This window comes from Columba livia, chromosome 1 (genome assembly GCF_036013475.1).
Source record: "Columba livia isolate bColLiv1 breed racing homer chromosome 1, bColLiv1.pat.W.v2, whole genome shotgun sequence".
NCBI lineage: Eukaryota > Metazoa > Chordata > Aves > Columbiformes > Columbidae > Columba > Columba livia.
In genome coordinates, this window is record NC_088602.1 from 187,679,426 (window position 1) to 187,703,315 (window position 23,890).

The 23,890-nt window shown below is 36.7% G+C and overlaps 1 protein-coding gene across 9 annotated transcripts in view; it reads right to left on the minus strand.

Annotated features, from left to right (window-relative positions):
• The window catches only part of CADPS2 (calcium dependent secretion activator 2), a 308,892-nt gene that overhangs the window by 27,068 nt on the left and 257,934 nt on the right, over nucleotides 1-23,890 (minus strand). For 4 of the 9 annotated variants that reach the window (XM_065048850.1, XM_065048847.1, XM_065048848.1 and 1 more), the window contains 6 exons: nucleotides 18,868-19,023; nucleotides 16,028-16,175; nucleotides 15,010-15,024; nucleotides 8,634-8,708; nucleotides 5,097-5,180; nucleotides 4,947-4,979 (listed from right to left, as the gene is read on the minus strand). In XM_065048850.1, the coding sequence (XP_064904922.1) occupies nucleotides 4,947-4,979; nucleotides 5,097-5,180; nucleotides 8,634-8,708; nucleotides 15,010-15,024; nucleotides 16,028-16,175; nucleotides 18,868-19,023 (511 nt within the window). Of the gene's footprint in view, nucleotides 1-4,946; nucleotides 4,980-5,096; nucleotides 5,181-8,633; nucleotides 8,709-15,009; nucleotides 15,095-16,027; nucleotides 16,176-18,867; nucleotides 19,024-23,890 lie in introns of those variants that run through there. The other 5 variants (XM_065048851.1, XM_065048852.1, XM_065048849.1 and 2 more) reach the window with 2 other exon arrangements.

Consider the following 23,890-nt stretch of genomic DNA (forward strand, 5'->3'; position numbering starts at 1 on the left):
CTGGAGGGGGCTATTGTGAGAAACACAGGAGCTCCTTATTCAGTGTCCACCACCACATGAAAGAGTAAGTAAGTTGGAAAATTTCACTGCCTCAAATTTCTCCTCTAAATGCCGCAAGGCTCATCACTTGGGCTTTGGGATGACAGAATTAAAATATCACTAAAATATTTTTGGAACAGAATCTACTTGTACTCATGACAAGCCCTTACTCCCTTAATTTCTTACAAATCAAAATACCTAAGCCAGCCAGGAAGATGCATCATTTGTACAATCAGCCTATTTTAAAGGTCATATTTTCTTCTCACATGGCTATGAAAAATATTATTTTGCTTAAATGAAAAAATACAATGCATTTTCCCTGCCTCTCATGCATCTTAATGTAGATGAAAAAGCAATCTTGGCAAAGGCTAAACATTTGGGTTTTTTTAAGAGAGAACTGTCATGCAGAACTTAAACCGAGATTGTGCAAGCATTTATGTGAACACTTTTACATATATGTGTAGTTTCATTGCATTCACAGGGCAACACAGGCACGCAATTGTTTGCACCAGGATCTTGATGCTGTAGGGCAAAAGGTATACAACATGCTACAGTAACTGACAAAATCAGATATCAGTATGTTTTACTATGTTATTTGAACTTTCCTACTGATTAGCAGCCATCTTTCTGATCTCCATTTAAGAGGTAACTTGCAAACACTGCTTACTTAGATGATGCTGTTTACTTAAAACAAATGATGCAGGGCTTTCCTTCCAATTCTCCAATATCTTGTTTTTGTGGATCTGAAAACAGAAGGGCTAGTTCCCAGGTTTGGGAGGAGGAAGGCAGAAGAAGCTCTGAGCATGAGGATAATGACTGTTCTGTGCTCTTTATTTTTAATAAACAGAGGTCTTCAAGTAAAACCTGCTTAAAAATGAATGGCACAATACGGCCACACCTGATTTCTTAGAAACAAGTTGTTGGCTTCTTAAAGCCAGCTAAAAGAGGCCACACAGTCCAAGTGTGATATTGGAAATGGAGGAATCTGGAAGGTCCCAATTTATATCTGCTTGGCAGGAGGCAGAGTTCCTACTTTGGCCTCTACAGAACACCGTAAGTCAAATCCTGGCACATGTGTGAGGCCCCTTTTCATACCTTTGATCCCCACATAAAGGCAGGAGCGGAGGGAGAGGCCGGGCTTTGTGCGAGCTGTGCGCTGCTGTCAGCCCTGGGTCCTTCACGTGGCCTCTCTGCACTTGGTATGACAGGTGGCCTACATGAAGTGAGGGAGGATTAGGTTCCTTCTGTGCCCTCTACATGACTGGCATAGATTACTGGCTCCTACAAAGGGATTTAAACATACCTTTCTGAACAAAAAGCAGCATATAAATATGCATGTAACTGGATGCTCAATTTGTATAAGTAATTGCTCTTGTTATATTTGTAAATGAGGCAAATGGGTGTAGAAATGACCAGCTAGAGACACAGCTATTTGTGTGCAAAACTGAGTTACATGATGAGAAACTGAACACAGTGAAATTATCTACATGACTGAGGAATAATAATCATTTGAGATTAACAGTACACATCTTTTGCCCTCAATTCTACTGCATTATTTCCCTATTCTCATTAATTAACTGGCTTTGTGAACAGATTATTAAAAACGTGGAAAGAAAATAGACAGGTTGTACTTCTACATCTCCTAAGGATTGCTTGGGCTTTAAAAGAAACTAACAAAGAGTTATAGTGGATTTGGGTGAGTTATTTTTTTAAAAAGAACTGTAACCTAAATCAGTTCCTGCATTCCTAAACATCAAAACATAGCATTAACAAGAGAACAAATTGCATCCTTGATGTTCTACTTATATTTGTAACGTTTGCATTATTTTCCTCCAAACATTTGTTTTTTTTATTTTATGTGCACCGCAACCTCATTTTTTTTCACTTCAGAGCAGTGCATATTGTGACAACTACCAACAAAAAGAGTGTAATAGCAACTACATTTTTCACTATCATTTTTAGGAAATCATAAGCCTTCATTGTTGTTACTGTGCTTAGTCTGGGTTATTTTGTACTGTTACTAACATTGCTTTTGGTGTTTCAGTTACCAAAACATACACAGTGTCCATACAGCCCTGTATGCAATGACTGGGAAAGCGATGAGAGCTCCAGGTGATCACATACGTTTCATTTACTAAAAGGCATTCTGAAAAATAGAGGCTTATGTTGAATGTTTTCTTCAACATGTTAAAAAAAGAAGAGATGAAACTTCTTTTTATTTTTTTTTAATGGATTTATTAATAAATATCTGGTAATAATGGAAGGGTAGATAGCAACATAACATTTTCACAAACATATCAGCCAAACAAACTGCATGTCTGAGTCCACATGTCCCACCCTGGCCCTAAGAAACTGAGGGATGCCTTCTGGGGAGTGCGTTTTTTTGTGACCAACTCTAAATCACTTACTTATGTTAATAGAATTAACCTTTCCCTCAAAATGACCAAGAATCATCCAAGAATGTTCTCATTCTCTTTGAATTCTTTATTATTTCCATTATTATTTACCTTTTCACTTTTTTATCCCCTTTACCTTTCTCTAAAACATTTCACTCAGTACTACCTTAATTTTCTTCTAACATCTTTTTTGTCTAGTTAGTTTCTTCTTATTTCACTATAAATCAGCGTGCTTTTCCCTCTTTGCCAAATATTCAGCCTGACAATCAATGATCAAAAACTCTGCTGAATTCACACACTTAAAAAACTCTCAAAGGCCTTTTGCTCCCCATGACCTCCTTCTCCCCCAGATCTACCAAGCGATCAACATCTCTGTTTCAGGGACCCTAAGGACAACGTAAGGATGGCCCAGGGAGATCCTTGAATGAATGTGGGGCATGGGAGCAGAATGGGGTCCTCTAACAAAGTGCAAGTTTGCACAAATTTGCAACTGTATCAAGAGAAGGGGCCTACTGTAGTTACCTTTAAGTAATTTCCATATATACAGCTATATGGCAAGGAGGGACACAAAGAGATTTTAAGCCATATACGTCCAAAGTACACCCCCACAAGAGGCATTCAATTAGCTTCAGTGCAGGCTTGCCAGGTTACCATGACACGACCAAGAGCTCCAGTCACCCTGTGCCACCCTTCTCCACTTCTCCCTTCACTTGTGAACCCAGGAGATGACCTTGTAACATGATGATGTACAGCCTTCTTTTGCAGTTGGAATTTGTAACTTCCACAAGCGGCGTTTGTAGAGCCTCTTCAGACTGGACACTCACTGTCACTTGGGACAGTAACGGCTCTTTGTGGCCTCAATTGTCTCTTCACAACAAGGGGAAGAATGTGGAGAAGCAAACCAAAAACCCAGCCTATCAAACTCCTTCAACCTAGGAAAAATGTCCTCTAGTATTTGGGAAACGCTGGCTTGGTTAGATGCACAGCCTCCCTGAAGCACAGTTTACACCTGTAGTTTACAACTGCAGTGCTGTTTCTCTAGTGTTGTTCATATCTTGAGCTGTGGGAAAGGTGTGTGGGATAGCTGAAAAGTGAAGAGGCTGTAAAATGCAAGGATCCTGATAGTCTGTCGATAATCTGGTCATCTCTTCAGATCAAGCAACACCATTCAGTGAATGTGAGAAAGGCAATGGGGGTCCAGCAATCACGTCCCCTCTCTGCCTTACCCTCCCTCCGGGAGGGGGTCCCTGTGGGACCTGACTCGCAATATTCCCTTGAACTTGTGGCAAAGGTATTTTTCAGCCTTATAATTATCAGTAACTTTGATATCAACATATCCAGGCCAATGGTAAAAGACTTTGACATCTCCTTCTCATAGATATTCCATGTAATTATGAGATTTTTTCATGTTCCCTGATGGAATCAAGGAATTTGTAGTTTGTTTATTAATTTTTTCCTCAGGATTTTGAATATTAAGTGCCTTGCCAAGGAACTTTTGGGGAAGGTCCACAGTACAATATATTAACAAGAGGTATTCTAAATTAACTGAATTTGATGTGAGGTCATCCCTTTGAATGCATGATCAAACCTACTTTTTTCTTCCTTTTTATAAAAAATATACAATTCAATAAAAAGTCCACATTTAATCAAATAAGAAAAAAATTATGAAAATATCATCCAAACAAAACCATTACAATTTGTTATATTATGAATAAAGTGAATACAAAGACAACCAAATTACAAATTCCAGAAATAGAGATTTTTCCTTTTATTTAGCATGCATAGATTTAAAAAAAATATGTAATATGTAATATGTAATATTATAAACTTGCAACTATTATATTTTTAAGTATAGACTTGGTGAAAGGATTTCTAGCAACCATAAAGTCTAGCGTGTCTGGTGTTCTTCTATATTTATCACTTTATTTCTTGTAAGTTCATGTACCTTCTCCCTTGCTTTTTTTTAAAGAAAATATGTTCTACTATGATACTCTAATAAAAATATTCTGATAGTTGAATTTTGCTTTTATGTATAAAAGAGCTCCAACAGCTACAGTATTTAGTTTTTATTTTCATCAAATAAACATTGCACAAGCAATTTTAAACCAATTAGAGATTTAGCAAGCAAGGGATTAAACAAACAAGATTGGGTCCCAAAGTAAGAAATCAATAAAAAATTGATACTCAAATATGATGCTTTTAATTGTTACTTATCTTATATTTGTGAACAATTTATCAAAATGATGGAAAGACCCCTACAAAAGACTAAGTTACAATGCCCACTCTTCCCCAACTGAAAAAGTGCATTGAAAATAACCTTTCTAAGCTTTGCTTGAGGGAAATGAAATGCCTTCTGAGGGTTGCGGTGGCTGTTTAAATACTCTGTGTAAAGCTACAATGAATCTCTATAGGAAAGCAAAATGTCAACAACAAAAAAAGTGAGCTAACAAACCATCTATTTTTGAATTATTATGAATGCTAGAAAAAATAAATTAAAAGGGTTGTACTTACGGGAACGTCAACATATTTTGCAGCTGCTTTCACCTTTAGTAAATCAAAAATAAAACAACACATGGTAAGTGCTTATTGCTACAGATCGTTCACAATTTCAGAGTTATGCACAGATACAAGAACAGAAACACTGTGAATCCAAATACTTACAGTGAATGAAACTAATGATGAGAAGAAAGTGCCTTCATCGTACCTTGACAATTTAGACAGCACACCTTCTAACACTGAAACAACCTGAAGGAAAAGCACAGAGAAAAATCTAAACACACAATATGAGAAGTAAATATTTTGTATGAGAATCTGAGTTCTTCTTCCTCGGATTTTTATTGTTCAGTAGGGCAAAGCAAACTGCAAATTTGATCATTTTCTCCATCTCATGAAGTGCTGAAATCAAGGACAACATTCTTTACTCAGCTTCACTTATCAGTTGAACTGATGGAAAATGCTGAATCACTGCACAAACAGAAACTCAACCCCAAAATTCTCCTGAGGTGGGTCTGCTACCCAACACCACTTTGCTGCTTCTAGAAATGGTTAAATATAGGACTACGTGTACCCAGCATGTATTTTGGGTATAAAACACTCATTATTTTCTAGCACCACAATTTCTAAGATCACAGCTTCAAAGATGATGGAGCACAATTGTTAAAGGTGGTGATCTTGATATCATGTTCCTCTTTGCTACTGAATAGAAACCCAGCCTTGATTTCACTCAGCAGTGTAATAACATGAGTCTTTTCTGTCAGCTCATCTTCAGCAACAGCATGCGCTGTTGAACTGCTTCTACACAGGCAGAAAGGGGCAAGTAAATGTAGGCCCCAAATCTCTGGTATGGTGCTGTTCCTCTCCCCCACACTTTCACCTGTGATTCTCCATGTAGTGTGACTACTCAGCAAGTGGCATGAAAATGTGCTTTCGCCCAAATTTATTTCTGACAAAAAAATCTTATTAATTGCATTATTTATAGCCTTAATGTTTAAACTCTCCCAAATTACTTTAAAACAAACAAATCCTCTTCTCATGTCCCTCTGTGATGTTTTGTTGCTCAAGTAATTGGTGGTACATAGCATAAAATATCTCTCACCTGTTGTATTAATGCACATTTATTTTACACATATGACTTGCTTTCTAGTTTATATAAAGATTGTTTTAAAAGTCATCCATTGCTCCAAATACAGTCATTCCCACAGCCATGAGTATCATTTTATGAGTGTGAGGACGGAACAAAATTCCATCTGGCATGCTGTTAATGGGCACTGTAACAGTGTCACAACAGTGTCACCTCCAGAGGAACTGAGATCATCACTTCACAATAAGCCCTGCTCTTAACAGTTCAAGGAGCAGGAGCAAGTGCAAACCTACATGTGTCATTTATCAATCTAACCTGTCATATTTACAGTGATTAATTAAGACACCAGTATGTAGGTGCCAATCAAGGAATAAAACCACATCACGAGAGAGAGTGGCAGTTGTTTCGGCATCCCTTGCACGGGATAATTACAGTCCCTTTATTAGACCAAATAACCAGCTTCCTCCTTTGCCATTGTATGCCTGCGAGAAGCTGCTGTTCGTACTTTAACTCATTTTATCTGACTGGCAAGAATTCTCTCTGCAGAAGGGTGTTCAGCCTCATTGTACAAAGATCTGCTATGGAAGGGGCTGATCTCACAAACAACAAGGGGTCCACAAATGGTTCCAATCCAAGTGGGACACAAAAGAACAGAGAGCAAAATGTTGCAGTGTCAAAGATGTCCGTATAAATGAAGGGTTTAGTTACGAAGCTGGAAACTTGTCTTCTGAGATCTCAGTGTAATGAAATGTGAAGCTCTAAGAGCATTCCTCTGTATACCTCACATTCTCTGAGTTGGTTACCCTGAGACAGACTGTGCTTTGTTTCATTGTTTTGTGCTATTTCTGTGATTTTTTAAATGTTTTAGCTTGGTGAGTCTTGTGTACAAAATGCACAGTGTAGTCTTTATCAAGTAAAGTCTTACTGAAGTGAAAGTACTCTTTTCATTTTCATAGATGACTTGCAGTTAAAAATAATTATTGAAACATTTATTTCACTGCAACACAAATGAAATAATACACATGCAAAGGCTAAAAAATAATTAAAATATATCTGATGAAAAAAATGAACACAGATAGATATTATGCACATTGATGTGCATTTTTCCTGGCCAAAACCAAGAGTGAAACATCAGCCTTTCTCTGTACCCTCAAAGGCTTTCTGCCTTGAAGCAGAAGCACTCAAGATGTCATTGGCATTTCACATTCCAAGTGAGGAGAGAGCAGGTAAGTTTCTAATCATCAGCCAATGACACAGAATATTTGTTCCAAGATTTCAACCTCTTATAATGGTATATGTGGCACCTAATAATGCAAATCCCCCCGTACTGATGGCAATTGTCTCTAGAATTTCTTGTGCATATATGCAGGAGTAATATGACTGTTTTCTTCCTTCTGCTATAATCTCAGCTATTAAAAAAAAAAAAAAAGGTTTAACTTTTATGATTTTCCCTGATTAAATTCTCCTTTCTTCCTCTTCAGGAACACTAAATCCATAACCTGACAGGTCAGTTCAGAGTGGTGACAGGCAGCATGTAAAATTCAAAACTGTAGAGTTGAACCATTTGTAGTTAATGTATCCATCAACCCTTCACTTTAGAGAAAAAAAGTGTGTGTTTTTTACACATTTATCAGTAAGTAACACATTTTGCTTAAATTTCTACAGTCATTCTGCAAAAAACTTCCTTTTCAACGCCTGTGCAAGCATGGTGGATGTCAATCCAAAAGGAGATTCCTATCCCCCCCACCCCTGCCAGCAAGCTGTAACAAGTGAAAATGAAGGCATGATGAAAATATGAATTTTTTCTCCACTAACTTGCAAATTGTAAATCTACAGCTTATTTCTCCTGTTTTGAAAGTCAGATATTTCTGGGTAATTTGCAACACATAGAAAACAAAGTGTCTTAGAAAATCTTGCTGTTCTGTCATTATTTGCTGTGTCCTTCAAACTATTAGGGACTGAAAGGTTTTCTTTTATACTAAACACTTAAGACTTTTGCTGGAGTAGAGGTGCTACAGTAACATAAGACATTGTTTAACTTGGTTTTTCAATTATTCTCCAAGTACCCATATAATGTCAAAACATTTTTTCTTTTCAAATATAAAAAACGCTACAAAGTAGATTTCAAGAAACAGCAACTTATACTATAAATTATTTTTAAACTAAATGGTTTGTAAAACAAAATCTCATTAAAAAGTTATACCGGTACTCTGGATGTTGTCCATCTTTAAATACAAAATTTAAATAGGACTTAGTGATAGGAATACATCTTTGATGTGAAAAATTGAACAAAAAATAAAACATGCTATTACATAAGCTAATATTGACATAATTAAGTCCTGCCAGTTCTACTAGCTGCTAGCAGTTCTTATCTATAACAGAAACACAGAAGAGAAACTTATCCAATTAGCAAGTTGTAGGGAAATTGTTTACCTTATGGGTTATAAAATTTAATTTTATAAATTCAGTATAATTTGCATGACTATTATTTACAAATCACGTTGCTGTCTGCCAGCCTCATTGTGTACAGAAAAACCGTGATATTGAAAGACATTTCAGAAGTTCAACAGAGATGCATTTTTCTACTTTATTATAAATCAAAATCTAAATTGTTTTACCTTTGAAACAAGAAGTGAAATAATTTCTTTAACAGTTTCGTCAATCAAGTCGTCTATTTTTGAATGGTATTGTTGCTGTATTTCAAAAGATAAAGAAGCATTAGCATGTTTATGAACACACACTTTTGTCATAAGTCATAAATGGTACAAAGCTGATAAACCTGCCAGATCAGATTTACTTAAAATTATCATTTTGAACATCAGAAGAACAAACCCTTGAAAATGATCCACCCAATCAACACTTCCTTACATTCTGTGTTGAAAATTTTCCCATGTACACTGTTGAGTTAAGCAGCTAATGGGGTTATTATTTAGATGAATTGAGTTCTTATTCTTATTCAGGCGAAGGAATGTGAAGGATACTTTTTGTCTTCTCCTATATAATTAAGGTGGCCATGTATTTTTTTTCTAAAGGGTTGGTTTAGCTGGAGAAGCAAAAAAGACTAGAATAAGATTTAATTAATACAGCATTTAATGTCTGACAACTCTCATTCATAAGTTATTTTAAATGTCCTCTAGAAATAAAATGAGCTCCAATTGTTAATCCTAAAAGAGCCTTTCTATTAGCACAGTGAGCTGCAGTTTATACAAATCTTACAATATGCTCAAGCAAGGGCAAAATTAAAATTTCATCAACAAAGTAGAATAGATGGTAACAAATTAATAGGCCATAAAAGGCATAATAAAACAGACTTCATTCTCCATAGCCTTTTTCTTTTGCTTTTTCACACACACAAAAAAGGTGCCTTTAAGTAAATGCTTTTAAAATAAATCTGAAAGACTTTTTAGATAATACTACAGAGTTCCCTCCTGAAATTAACAGGAACTAGGGATCCCATTCTATCAAGGAGGCACATCAATTTCAACAGTAATTCTTCCTTTAGAAGCATTTATCTGACAGGAAAGATTGTCCCCAATAGCCACTTCACAGAAAATGTGACTTGTAAAGACTAACCCTATCTTCATAGTTCAAGGCTCCTTGGAACAGTTAACAGCATAATGCTCGGAGAAAAAGTACTGAGGTCAGTATAAACATTAGCCTAACTTAGCAGCTGCCAGCTGAATAGTTTCCAGAGTTCTAAGTTTTTAAAGGCTATTTTTAATCTGTCTCAGATTGTTGCCATACAAACCAAAACATTAAATCTGATCTGCTTAACATATTTAGGAATGATTTTCTAAACATCACACCTACTGAACCTAAGAGAGAATAAAACTATCAGATATGTTTACCCACACGTATGTATCTGCTACAGATACCAACATGTTAATTTTTGGTTTTAATTTCTTTTAAAGTTTAAAAATGCTTGGAAAATGTGGAGACACATATCAGAAGAACATCAACAAACATCTCAGAAGACTGAAATAACGTATTAGAAATACATCAAATAATTTTCCATAGTGGCAGATATATTTTATTCTAATCATATTAATGTCTTGGCCAATACAATATTCTCTTGATCTGCTAAGGAGTTAAATCACCCCAAACTGTCGGATATCTGTTATTTGCAGAGTCTTCAGAAAGTAATGGTTTCTTACTCTTTGAAAACAATAAAAAGTGATGTTCCCATGGATGCATGTCAAAGCCATAGGTAATCCTATGATGTATGCAAAATCACAGTTGTCACTCCCATAAAGTGTCTGCAACTTTATCTCCATGGTACATTACATTAGTGGATCAACGTATATTCCAAGGCCATGGGTTTTTTTTGTTTGTTTTTTTTTCACCACTAGGCAAATACAATTCCATAGGAATGGAATATAATCACTAAGCAATTTCACTTGTGACCAAGAAAATCAAGAAGTAAACTAAATTATTAAAAAATCAAATCAAGTTTCCAAAATAATTATATTTGTTTAGAAATAATATTTGATTTTTTTTAACCTGGATTTAATTTCCTTTTTTTTTTCCAAGATTTTGCAAACAACAAAATCGTAATTTTTTTAACCCACTCCTCCCCAATGCCACCTTCCACTAACACAGCACCCCTGACAAAACAAAACTTCAGATCCTCATGCAAGATTATTTGACTTCAGGAGACAGGTTTTTAAAGAGTGCAACTGTTGTAGAACTAATGACAAAATGGTATGAGCTGACAAGGTTGTGTGCACAATCCTAAAATCAGGATCTCTAGGACTGCAGCTTTTCTACTTCTGTGAAGGTTGCTGGGTGAGAGCAGACAAATCCTCACCCCTTTTCCAAACACATTTATGGGTAGTTGTGCCTTTACACTTCTGTTCTGCTGGCTGATGTGATCACCATCCACATGGACTCTGAATCCTAACCAGTCAGCTCCCACAGCTAAATTATTTGAATACACATTGTGGAGCATCATCCCAAAGCCCCTGAAGGGGCCTCTGCCTTTCCAGCTGCCCTAGAATAATTCCCAGTAAAATATGAAATCCAGCTGCAGGTGTGGGAGCCACATGGGAGAAAACTACATTTAGTGGCAAAGCATGTCATGGCATGTAACCAAACCAGACTGGCTTTTCAAGGCAATTTGGCTGGTCATAGAAACACAGAATGTCCTGAGCTGGAAGGGACCCATAAGGATCATCGAGTCCAACTCCTGTCCCTGCATATGACAACCCCACAGTTCACACCATGTGTCTGAGGGCGTTGTCCAGTCTCTTCTTGAACACTGTCAGGCTTGGGGCTGTGACACCTCCCTTGGGAGCCTGTCCCAGTGCTCCACCACCCTCTGGGGGAAGAACCTTTTACTAATGTCCAACCTAAACCACCCCTGGCGCATCTTTCTGCCATTCCCTCGGGTTCTGTCATTGGTTGCCAGAGAGAAGAGATCAGCGTCTACCCTTTCTCTTGCCCTTGTGAGGAAGCTGTAGCTACCATGAGGTCTTCCCTTAGGTTCCTCTTCTCCAGGCTGAACAAACCAAGTGACTTTAGCCGCTACTCATACAGCTTCTGGTCTAGACCCTTTACCAACTTTGTAGCCCTTTTCTGGGCACTCTCTAGTAGTTTAATATATTTTTTATCCTGTGGTGCCCAGAACTGCACACAGTGCTCCAGGTGAGGCCGCACCAGTGCAGAGCAGAGCGGGACGATCACCTCCCTCGCCTGGCTGCACCCAAGGACACGGTTGCCCTCTTGGCTGCCAGGGACACTGTTGGCTCATGTTCAACTTGCCATTGATGAGAACCCCCAGGTCCCTCTCTGCAGAGCTGCTCTCCAGCATCTCGTCCCTCAGTCTGTATGTATAGCCAGGGTTGCTGTGTCCCAGGTCTTCCCAATATGGCTCACTGCTCCTAGTAGCAGCCCCAGTATTATCATTAGAAAGGAGACAAAGTATTTTAGTGCCTTCTGACAGTTGTGCTTTTGGGAAAGAGAGGAGATTGTTCATAAATCTTGTGCTTATCACCTGAGAACTGTAAGTTGCACAATTCTACAATATATTCTACCTCACTATGTCCCAATATTGGAGTTGGCTTTATTAATTACTTTGTTTTTTTTTTTAAGATTTTCCAATATAGCTTTCTTTTGTTTTAAGGTTGCATTGCCATGAAAATAAATTGTACATGATCATCTGAACTGAAACTGCTACTGCCAACATATAACAATATTACATGTACATTAAATTGTCTCTACACTTTTTACTATCAAATTGGTTATAATCCTCTACTACTTACGCAGTTAAATGAGTTTCCCCCTTGAATTTTATAACTCAAATAGCTTCAGAAACAAAGTTCATCAAATTAAAGGCCACTTCTCGTTTCTATAGACATATTATACAAAGCACTGGCTGTGTCACATTCCACTGAAACAGCACTCACTTTTCTCCAAACTGAAAAGTGTATCTCTGTTCTTTTTATAAGCACGATAGGGTACTAGGAGGCTGGAATTCTGAAACAACTAAAATAGCTTCTATACACTTTCTGCTATGCAGCACTCAATAGCAAAGTCCAATGGCATTTACTACTACCCAGTTACACAAAAGAACAAACAAACTCTGGCTCAGATCTAAAAATCCAGTTCAGATCTAATGACTTGTCAAGCTAAGAGGTCCCAGAAACATTCTCTATCTGATTCTTGCCCCCAGCAATATTTCCTGTGTGATTCTTTACCTACCATGCTCAAAAATGTGAATGTTGCTAGAAGACTGCAGCATCTAGATTGTGAAGTTTTAAGTTAATAGGTTTTAAAATATTTATCTCAAATAACAAAAGCTGAAAAATCTCCGGATGATTGAATGTTGTGTGGCAGAAAAGGTTTTCCTTACTGCTGCTATTGGTTTGATTTGGGATCCATGGACTGTAAAGGAATAGCACCTGTTGGCTTCTGGTTCAGGAAAGAAGGAAATGGGATACTGTTCACCATACAAATACCCAAGATTACATACACTGAAACTAAGAAGACAGGTGGACAACTGTTTTAGAAATAGCTCCAACCAGTGAGCTACTTAGCTGTCTTGCTGTACCCTTCCCCTGTACTCCATGAAGTGCCATTCTGGTTGTCCATGAGGCAGGCTGCAGGCACCAACAGTCAGTGTTAGAGATCAGGTGATTCTCCCCTGGACCTGCTTCTCAAACTCTCTTAAGGCAACTGCAGAAAGCATCCACCCAGGTGAGCTCTCTTCAAACACAAAGTAATGATCCTGCCTGTAGCAAACTCATGCTGTGCTTCTCTTAGGCTTGAAGATAATATTCAGAAGTCAAGGCGGGAAGCCATCCTGAATGGCAGACTTTGCGACTCTTTATGAGAGTGGACTTCACTGGAAGACATTTGGGTGAATGGTGAGCAGTGCATGAAGTAACGTAGGAAACATAATAAAATCTAAACTCTAAACTCAACGTGCTGATGGCTAACCATGACCAGAAAACCCTCATTACATGTTAAGTTAGAGTTCCCTCTCATCTGACAACACAGGGCGCAAACTTCTGCAGCTGACTCTACTTGAACAAGACATACAACTGCTTATAGCTCCATATAGGGAATGAAAATAGCACACTGTATTCAAGGAAATGTTTGAATCTAATAATTTAATTAAATAACAACTTCCACCACTTGAGGAATAAGTTCTAGAAACTGTCAGGTGGATATTCAGTGAATGTTTATGTGAATGAACAACCCGTTAAAAAAAATTTAACTTGGGCATTATGGAATGCTTTCCTTGACTGGCATAAAAGTCCATGTTTGAGACTAAAATGAAAATGAAAGAGGATAAGGGAAAGAAAGGTAATATGGAAAAGGTTTCAAGACCAAGTGGCTAAGAGTAACTGGAAATGCCAGAGCTCCTATAGAGAAGTCAGAGATGCAACTGTTTATGTTATGAGATGCTCTCCTGCCTTCTTTGACAGATGGGGAGATTCCAGAAGCATTTCACTCAACAAATCTTGAAATGTTTCACACAATTATGATATCAGCTACGAGCAACTGGAAAGCCACTTTTTTCTTAATTTTCTAAAAAAGCCTTGGGAATGGAAAAATCTGGTAGACAATAATTCAAAGTTTATGAGAAAGAAGGAAGTTTCCCCATAATCTGATAATTTCTGATATGTGAAAAACTTGAGATTCCTTTGGTTTATTAGATGAATTGGGATGAAGATTAACTTGGGGCTATGAAAGAAATATGTACTTCATCACAGGTATGCCAAATAGTCAAACTCTTGCACTGAAAAGAAGCACTGGAAGCATTTAGGGTCATGGTCAGGCCTAGAAGGGAACAACGGCTGTATTTCTGCTTTGGCATTGTGAAGAGTGTATGATGGAGCTTGAAAATGTAGAGAATGGGAAGATTTCAGAAGAGAATCTGGTAAGGGTCTGCAGTCCAAAAGGCAACGGTGAATGCTGAACTTTGTCTCTGAGGGGGACTGGCTGGACGAGGCATCATCCAGAGCAGGTGAGAGGGATGGAATGACTGTAGAGAATGAGGCTGTATCGTCTGTCTGCAGGTCTTCATGGAGCTATCGGTATTGCCTTTCCCCTGGTATCTTCTTAGCCTAAGGAAAAGTGTGCCTGTGTGTTTGCAGGGTATTGCTCAGACACTAAGATGAACTGGCAGAATCAGCATAAGGTGAAGAGTTGATTGTCTGGTTTAAAACTGATGAGTCTCAAATGAGTGGTTTGCTGTCCTGCTCCACTGAGAGGTGAAAGAGTTGAGAGCTTTGTGACCCAGTAAGACAGGAAATTTTGTCTAAAAAGTACAGGAGTGAAGAATTCATCTGGGACCACCTTAAGAGGATGAACAAGGAAAGACGAACTGAGAAGCTGATAATCAGTTTGTAGCAAGGTCGGGCTGTAAACGGATTCTGAGGGCTAGGCTAACAAATTAGCAATAGGAGCAATATTACCATTTAAAATAAAAACTGGCTGTTAATAACCAAATAAAATATGTAGGTTAAAAAACAATGAAAAGGCACTTACCCATTGACTAGCAAACTGGTTCGTGGCACGGAAAACCAAAATGAAAAATAAAGATGACAGGGTAGAACAGGAAAATGATGAATGTCTCATTGAATTTGAAAAAAAAAAAAAAAAAAAGACAATTCTATTGAATACGCTAACTTAACTTAAAAAGATGAGTCAATAAAATGAAGAGCACAGTACAGAAATGCAAAAATCAACACAAACAGTATAATGAAAAATGTAAATGTGAAGCTGCTCAAAGCAGACACAGTTTTTTGTTGCCAAATTCTAACAAATTATTATACCTTCTCCCCAAAACCAAATCACACAAAATTACACTGCTAATGCATTAGCACAGCAAGAACAGTTTTAATTTTATGCTGGTGATCTCACCGGTCTACGTAGGATGTCTTTTTTCAATACACAGATTATTCCCACCCAGAGTGACAACACGGGAAGGACAGTAGTCAGTAAAGCCTACATGTCCTTCAACAGCACATCAGTGCTCCACTGTGGAGTGTCCACAGTTCTGGCAGCAAACTACTGCCAAAAAGGTCCCTGTCCTTGAAGACCAAATTAAAAAATCCCATTAAATTACCTGATTATTTCTTTCCTCTATTTTCAGCATGTACACAGGCATCGGTATATGAGCCATTTAAAAAAAAAAAAATCCTTACTTATTTAAGACCTGTCTGCAAAGGACAATGTTTTGGCTCTATTTTAATACTACAAAAGAATTCTGAGCAGTTTCTCTGCTGCAACCCAAGAGAAATTTCCAGAAAGGCTGTGAGTCAATAAATCCTGTTAACGTTCAACAGATTCACAGGTCAAAGCAGATAAATTCCAGAAGCAGTCTGTGTCTTTTCTGGCAGAAGATGAGGGGTTGTGTCTTGCGTGATGCTTCTAGGGAGCAGTCTATGCACGCTCCTGTACAAACAGCTACATGACACATTTCAGCTAGTTTGAAATTAATCTGCAGTGTGAGACATTTCAGATGAACTGAAAACGGGAATGAAACATACAAAATTCCACTTACCTCTTGCCCCCCATCCAGTATGCAGAGTTTAGCTGTCTGTTTTTTGGCATCAACTAAGACATTAAACATTGTACACAGAGAAGAAGGGATCCGCAAGTCTGTTGATTTGTTTGTCTTTTGCAGCTTGAGTTCAAATGCAATTCTTGTTCTGTTTATTAAAACACAATTCATAATATGAGTCTCTGTGATAATTCTGACCAATCAGTGCATAACTGTATAAACCTTACAAAACATGTTAGCTTAATAATAATATACATGCACGTGAGAAGAATTTAGAATGCAAAATATACACCCATTCAGTAAACAATTGCATTGATGGTAGTCTCAAGGTTCTGTCTGCTTTAGCTAATTCAGTTGAATAATAAAAGTATTATCTTCTTGCCTACCAGGTAACAATATGCCTAACTTCTATGACGCCTAAGAACAATTTAAAGCAATAAGAATACCCCACATTTTCCAGCTTTCCTATGTTAAAATGTAGTTCATCATACCAAATACTCACTTATAAGAAATATAATTATGAATCCTCTTTTGGCTTTAATAGAAAAGATAATTTTATTGAAGAAAAGGAGATTATTATTAAGCAAATATTAATATTTATATTGAAAAGAAAGATGCATCAGGAGATACATTATACAAAAAACCTCTTCTCAAACCAGTCTAAATAAGGAGCAATGATATTCAGAATACATAAATATAAAAGTAATGTTTTATTTCCACTCTTATTTTCAAATGTGGGTGCCAGAAACTGACACACAATTTTAAGAAGATGGGAACAGAAGCATCCTATTTCCATTTAAAAAATTTTTATACATCGTATTAGTATCACGATGAGAGTTATAATAGAATAGTTCCATCATTCTTTTCCAAGTTGCTACTGTCTAATACAACCCATCCTATTGATAAAATTTACTTTCTTTGCTACTTGATGTACAGTATCTTTGACAACACTAAAACATACTTAGTGTATTAATACTAGTATATTATGTATTAACTCTAAAATATTAATACATTTTATGCATTGACACTAGGATCAGTATGTAATATTAAACCTTCACTTATTGCCACCAGAATCTTCTTATTTTATACAAAAGCAAGCACCAAATATGTCATGATTGGTATCACAGACCAAAACGTGATCCATAAGGAATTATTTTGTACAGTCTCTGTTAATAACTCTCTTCTCTGCTTCTGGTTGTGATCCTGGCAGTGAGCCATTTTTAACCTATTTTGTGTGTGCTATTAAAATCCACACAGTCAGTTCTGTATGGTACAAAGTTTTAGATAATGACAATGTGGCATTAGATTTACTGCCCAGGAGAAATCCAAGTATTTATATTAACACAAATGCTTTTCCCACATTAATCTGTAATAATCTTTAAAAAAAGACATAAGATGAATTTGAAAATATTTATTTTTCAATACATTATTTTAACTAGCACTAATTATATACATCTTTGTATTTTAGTCCTGTTGATTAGAGTCCCAGCATAAAGATTTTTTTTTCATTGTTTTCCACACTCAAAGTTAATATAATCAATACACTATTGCATCTCAGTGCTACTCCTTTTATGGTTGTTAGGAGTAAGATTACACAAATAGTCTTCCAGTCCTTTGAGATTTCACCATTTTTCTAAGACTTGTTACATATTTATAGTTGACTGAGCTTCTACGCCAAATTCTTTAGAACAGGTGGATGCAAGCTTATGTGACTTCAATTTCAGTAGATATTGTCTCTTATCTTCCTTTGCTACAGAGCTTAAACTTTTATTCTGTTCACTGTATCATCCCCTTCCAAAATCAAGTACACATGTTTGTGAAATGCTTCTGCCTTTTTTACCATGACTTCATCACTGTAGCTCAGGCAATAGGCTCATATACTAAGCCTGAGGGTCTCCTTGTGTGTAAGATGTTTAATAGAAAATGATAAAATACTGTGTTACCGGATTTAAACCTTACCAGACTTTAAAGTTTCTCTGTTTATTTAGCCTTCCTTATTGATGTTTTACATTTTCTGATTGACTTTATTAATTGTCTACAAACTTTCTTTATTTCTTTCCTTATACTTCTATTTTTATATATTTATATATATTTTTAAAATCAGTATTTTTATGTGTCCAGTCTAAGCTTTCTCTGTATGCGGGATCATGGCTTCTGAAGCACCTAATAGGAAATCCCTTCTGAACTCAATGGTATGTACTGAAGTATATGGCAGAGATCTTTTTAGATCACCTTTGCTTAATTTTAAAGAATATACCCTAATTATAAGATAGAGCTCAAGAAAAAAAAAAAAAAAACCACAACATTATGTTTTATACATTTTCCAGAAGCTTAGCAATATAAAACTTGGTTTCTGTCAGATGACTTACAGAAAGCCTTCCTTTGTTTATTGCATAATTGCAGAAATGCTGTATACTCTAGTTTGTAATATGTATCTTAGAGACGGTACTCTAAAGTAGCAACAAAATTATGTCATATTATTAATTAACATAAAGAATAATACAGTAATGGAGAAGAAAAATGTACAAATAGAAAAAAACACATTCTAGCAGAATTCTGAGATTTGTTAATATTTCCTAGAAATATGGAATAGAAAAGAGGTTTGGTTTATTCACTTCCAAGGGCTGATCCACAATATATGTAGACATTTTTGGTATTTCCTATATGTTGCCAAATTACAGACTGCCAGATGCTGGGAAATACACACAAGTCACAATCTCTTTAGAGCTGCCCCGATTCCTGTGACAGCATTTTGGTACAGATGTACCTCTTCAAGACAGTAGTGCCATTCCTATGTTTTGAAATCTCTCCCAATTTTTAATTGATAATTTCAACTGTACCTTTTAACGCAGGCTTCTATCATGTCAGTGGCCATGAGTTTAAGTCTCTGCTCTAAATGGTGGGCAAATTCTGGTTCTGGCCAGTGAAGATCAAAAACAAACATTTGCAGAGCATCCAGCTTCCAGAAAAGATCTTCTGATGTAGCTGAGCCATTGCTATAAGAAACAAAACAAAACAAAGTCCCCAAGAAATAGAAGATAAGTGTATGATGTCTACCTCAGTTGCTGCAGAATTATCTAAGGTAATAAGATTTCCTTATCACACCATTCTCCTCCTTCACTTCACTGTATCTCATAGCACAGTTGCTCTTATTCCAAGAATGCAAAAATGTTCATGGGAAGTTTTAAATGACTTTGATTAGGATGCATCTCATCTGTTAGCTGAGAAATAAGACAGGCTAGGGAGGCAGACGGGATGATGTGGAACATGGAAAATGAAGCAGCTCAAAGTTCAAATTGACAGGAAAAATAAAAGGTACTAGAGTTATTAATTAGTAAGGACTTTTTCAAATCAGTGAAGATTTTGCACATATGTTTTCTTGCCTTCATAACTCTGGCAGATAAGCCTACCAAAGAAATGAGGATGCTAGTAGCAATATTGTAAAATGGCTACCAGACAAATAGTCCCTTGATAAATGCTCATTAATTGTAACTGAGGGAATAACATCAGAGCCCAGTGCAAAAAGAGAACAGAAACCATTTAGAGAAATCAGTGTACAAACAAAACAGGGGATTAATATGGCTCTATGTCATCTCAGATTGTCCATGTGGTTTTAAAGATCTTCTTCCACCCTGAACTGATTGCTAAATTCAAAGACATTTTCTTGTGATAAGATAAAACAATTTAAGGCTAATCTTAGCAGTAACTAAGCAGTTATACTTCCACTGTCATTGTGGATTAATTACATTTTCATGATGCATTGTATTGCAATGCCTGGATTATTGTTTAAGGACAGCCATACTACGCAACACAGCATTCAGGATATTAGTGACACAAGCCAGCGAAACTCAGCCTGAGAGTCTCATTTCAGAGACAAATAGTTTAAATATGTCACTACTGTCATATTCTTCTGCCTCATGACAAAGGGACAGCATTATCAAAGTGTTAAGGGATCCCAGCTCTCATGGAAGGAGTCAGTGAGTGTTGAGTGTGTTGAGAACAGAGCAGGGTTGGATTAAAAAAACAAACCAAAAAACCAAAAAGGACCTCTACTATCTGACCAGCTACTGCACCCCTCAGCCAGCAGCAACACCACCGCCCCACACCGGGTCAGCACAGACAGCGGGCGGTGAAATTAAGCCAAGTGACCGACCCTGACTTCAGCTGTGGCTTCAAAGGGCACATGTTTCAATGTCTTCATTATGCATAGCAGGATATTGTGCAGTTTTAGACAGTTTTTTTTTTTTTTATATCATGCATATTTTCCCCACTTATTTTAAACAGTAATTGTTAATTTTTCATTGCATTTTGCTCCTGAAAGAAAACAGCAGGAACAGGAAAAACACCCGTGGGACTGCTAAGATTACAACTTGCACAGGGATGTTACCAGTTAAGGTTGGACCTGAATAGGGAGCACTCTTACACACTGCTAAGTTTAATTAAGAAATAGAAATAACAAATCACCCAAACTTCTCAGAAAGTTTATAACCCTGTTAGACTGTTTCTTAAGTTATGTGATAAGCAAATACTGAAGACTTCATTACACCTGCTGTGTACATTGGCAGTGAGTGAAGTTGTAGAGGCTACATTATACACATTATTTGATTCAAAAGAGACTAAGTCAATTTTTGAAATGACTGCAGTAAAAGAAGAAGATAAATTATATAGGGACAGAAAGAGAGACAATGTCAGCATATAATTACAGTTGATAAGCACACATATTTTCTAGAAAACAATCCATACTTTCTCAAGAAACAGAACTACCATTTTTCATCATCAGATCATACAACTTAACTGGTTTTCTTTTTTCCATAGTTTTTTTCTCTTTCATCCAATGGAATTCCAAATGAAATTCTTTAGGACTCAGGAGGACTAATGTACCCTCAATAACATCAATGTATTCTTATGCACGTTCACTCCCTGGTAGCCACTTAATTTGGTTTTATTAGACTACCAAATGAAGTTCCACAATTATAATAAATGCAATAATGGACACAGGTTCATGAAACACTAATTCATTCTGTGAGAAACTAATTCATTTTTTCTCTTTTCATGTAATTTTAAGCTCCCATCCTTCAATTTTTTATTCAGCAATGATATTTGAATTTGAATAACATATCATACTAATAAGATGGGGAAGGAAAATAAAGTGCTACAACAGAAACTATTCGTTCCTATTTCACACATCCAGACACAAACATCTAATTTGTTTGTTAAATGTTGCGGAAAACTGATTTCAATCACCTTGTTACTGCTATTTGTACCAGGTACTTGTTTTATTTATATTTTAGGATTTTTCCTGGCCTCTTAATCAGCAAAAGCATTAGAAATAATACTAATTGCCAACATATCCCTCAATACTCTGAAGTGGTCATAGAGTCTGTAGATTTCCTTTCCTTACTAGGGGCTGGTTATGTCTCTTCAGAAGAAGAGCCAAACTCAGTTTTTAACTCCTGCACTTGAATCAAACCAGTAAAGCATTGGAATCTCCATCCATTATTCAAGAACCTTTTCATTTTAACATGTATAGTAAAGGTACTCCAATCTAATGAATGGAATAATATTGCTCTACAAGGAAACTGAACCAGTATTTTACTTCAAAAACTTTATTCAATGTAGCTATATTTTTAAAATTAAGCACAAACTTCATTGTTTTGCTGGTCAAAACCTCAGGTTTCAGCACTAGTTCTTTCTGCAAAAGGTACTATCTAGTTCTCCACTCTTTTTAATCAGATCACAGCAGCATAAGGTTTCCAAAGATTTAAAGAGGCAAATATTATGCCCATTCTATTTTTTTTTTTTTTTTTCAAATGGCAATTTAACTTTGTATTTGGTCACACTTTGACTGGGAGAGTGGACCAGGTATCTCTAGAGGTCCATTTTAACCTAAATTATTTATGCCTTGCATCATCCTGAACACAGCAAAAAAAGGTCCAAGACATAATGTTCCTCCAAGATCATCTAGAATATTAAAGTTAGGAGCTGCATACAGCCTCCTAAGCAATTCACTTATCCATTGACAGCTGAGAGAGGCAGCTTCCTACTAGGCTTGCCAGCTACCTAAGCAGTGACAATAAGTCAAACAGTCCACTAATAAAGCACACTGCCTGCAAGATCAGTACACACACCACTCCAGAGTACATGTAGAATATATTTCTTGCCCAGATGCGAAACCCCATAGGGAAGTTTTGGATAGTAAAATATAGGAGAAATATTAAATTTCTAGGGACATTTTCCATTCAAAATCAGCTGGTTTCCTACAAGAATTTGTAGAATTTATCACGGCAATGATGGTGATTTTATAAATTACTGCAATTTTCTTTTTTTTAAGGTTATTACTGAGTTACTACTCATTAAAGTTTTGTGGGGATTGTTTACAAAACAGGGACCAGCTCTACTTCCTTTATGCTGCCTCAAGACGTATATTCAGGTCTCAGAAAGTCAACTCAGAATTTCTTCAACAGAAGAGGATTTTCATTAATTACAGAGTCAGTGTTGCAGTCCCCAACACAGCACTGAAGTGTGGCCCACAAGCACATGGAGAGGTACAGCAGCAGAGCTCAGACATGTCCAGAGCAGATCCCTTCACATCACCATCAGAGCACTGTGACTGCTCCAGCCAGTCCCTCTTGTCACTTGTTATAGCTGAGCTACAGCAGGAAGAATATACCTGACACATTTCCTTTGATCTTGCCTGCTCTGGCTGGAAGACAAGACAAGGACTACTCTCCTGCAAGCATGTATCCTATTCCATGTTTTCCAAGCCTGGAGTTTTGTTGAACCTGGTGTTCAACACTAGCATCAGATACCAACAGACAACCTCAGGTCTGTATCTACAATATTTTTGGTCAGTGAATCTATGTCATGTCTGCACTGAAAACAATAATATTATATAAATTAAACCATAAACAACTTAAATCACGTAAATCACAAATCTAACTTAAAAGCCAGGTCTAGAAGAGGCAGAGAAATTAAAGTATGAAATGAAACAAAAATGAAATTTAAAGTAGTATATTTGAATTAATGAATAACTAAGGAAAAAACCTCCTTATTCTGGCTGATTAGAAACTTTTATAGAACATTCAGACTTTTCTGTTCTTTAAGGGTGCTGTCTTCAGCCAAATGGAACAATAATTCACAGTATTCTGCATGTCTAGCCAAGGTGTCCTCTGAGTTGTCCTCTCTTGAGACCAATCAACAAAAACAGACTACTACTCATAACACGTTCCCCTTTTCATATCTCCCTTTCCAATGCCAAATAATAAAAGGTTAAGCCAAAACAACAGAAAATAGGTAATGATCTCCCTAAGTGCTATTATAAGCACCATACAGTAACTCCTGCAAAACATGTGATCAAGGAAAAAAAAAAGAAACCAGTTAATTAAAAAAGATAAATGATCTTCTCTGGTACTGTTCAAAAGAACTGCAGCAAATTTTAAGTGAAAGAGGGAAAAATCTATTTTAATCAATAATGCACACAAAGAAATGCCTAACAGTGAATATATTTTCATCTCTTCAGCAAAAGTTCTTAGGTAGGCACATAACAGCTCTGTTGAATATGAATGGACTTAAATACGAACATAACAGCATGTACATGAAAATGAACCAAACAAGTTTGGAGAACACAAAATCTCTTCCTGTTGCAGACAAAATAGACACAGGACTTAGCATCCTTGGTAAACATTTAACTATAACTCAGTTGGTTCACAGACTGTTTTTTCTTATTCTTCTTGCCCATAGATTCTTAATCGTGTAATTCAAATCAATTAATTGGCCAAAATCACCATTTTCAAAGAGAAAGAGAGAAGTTCAGCACAACTTAGTGACATACATAGTCATCTTTTGCTACAGCATCACCTGCGC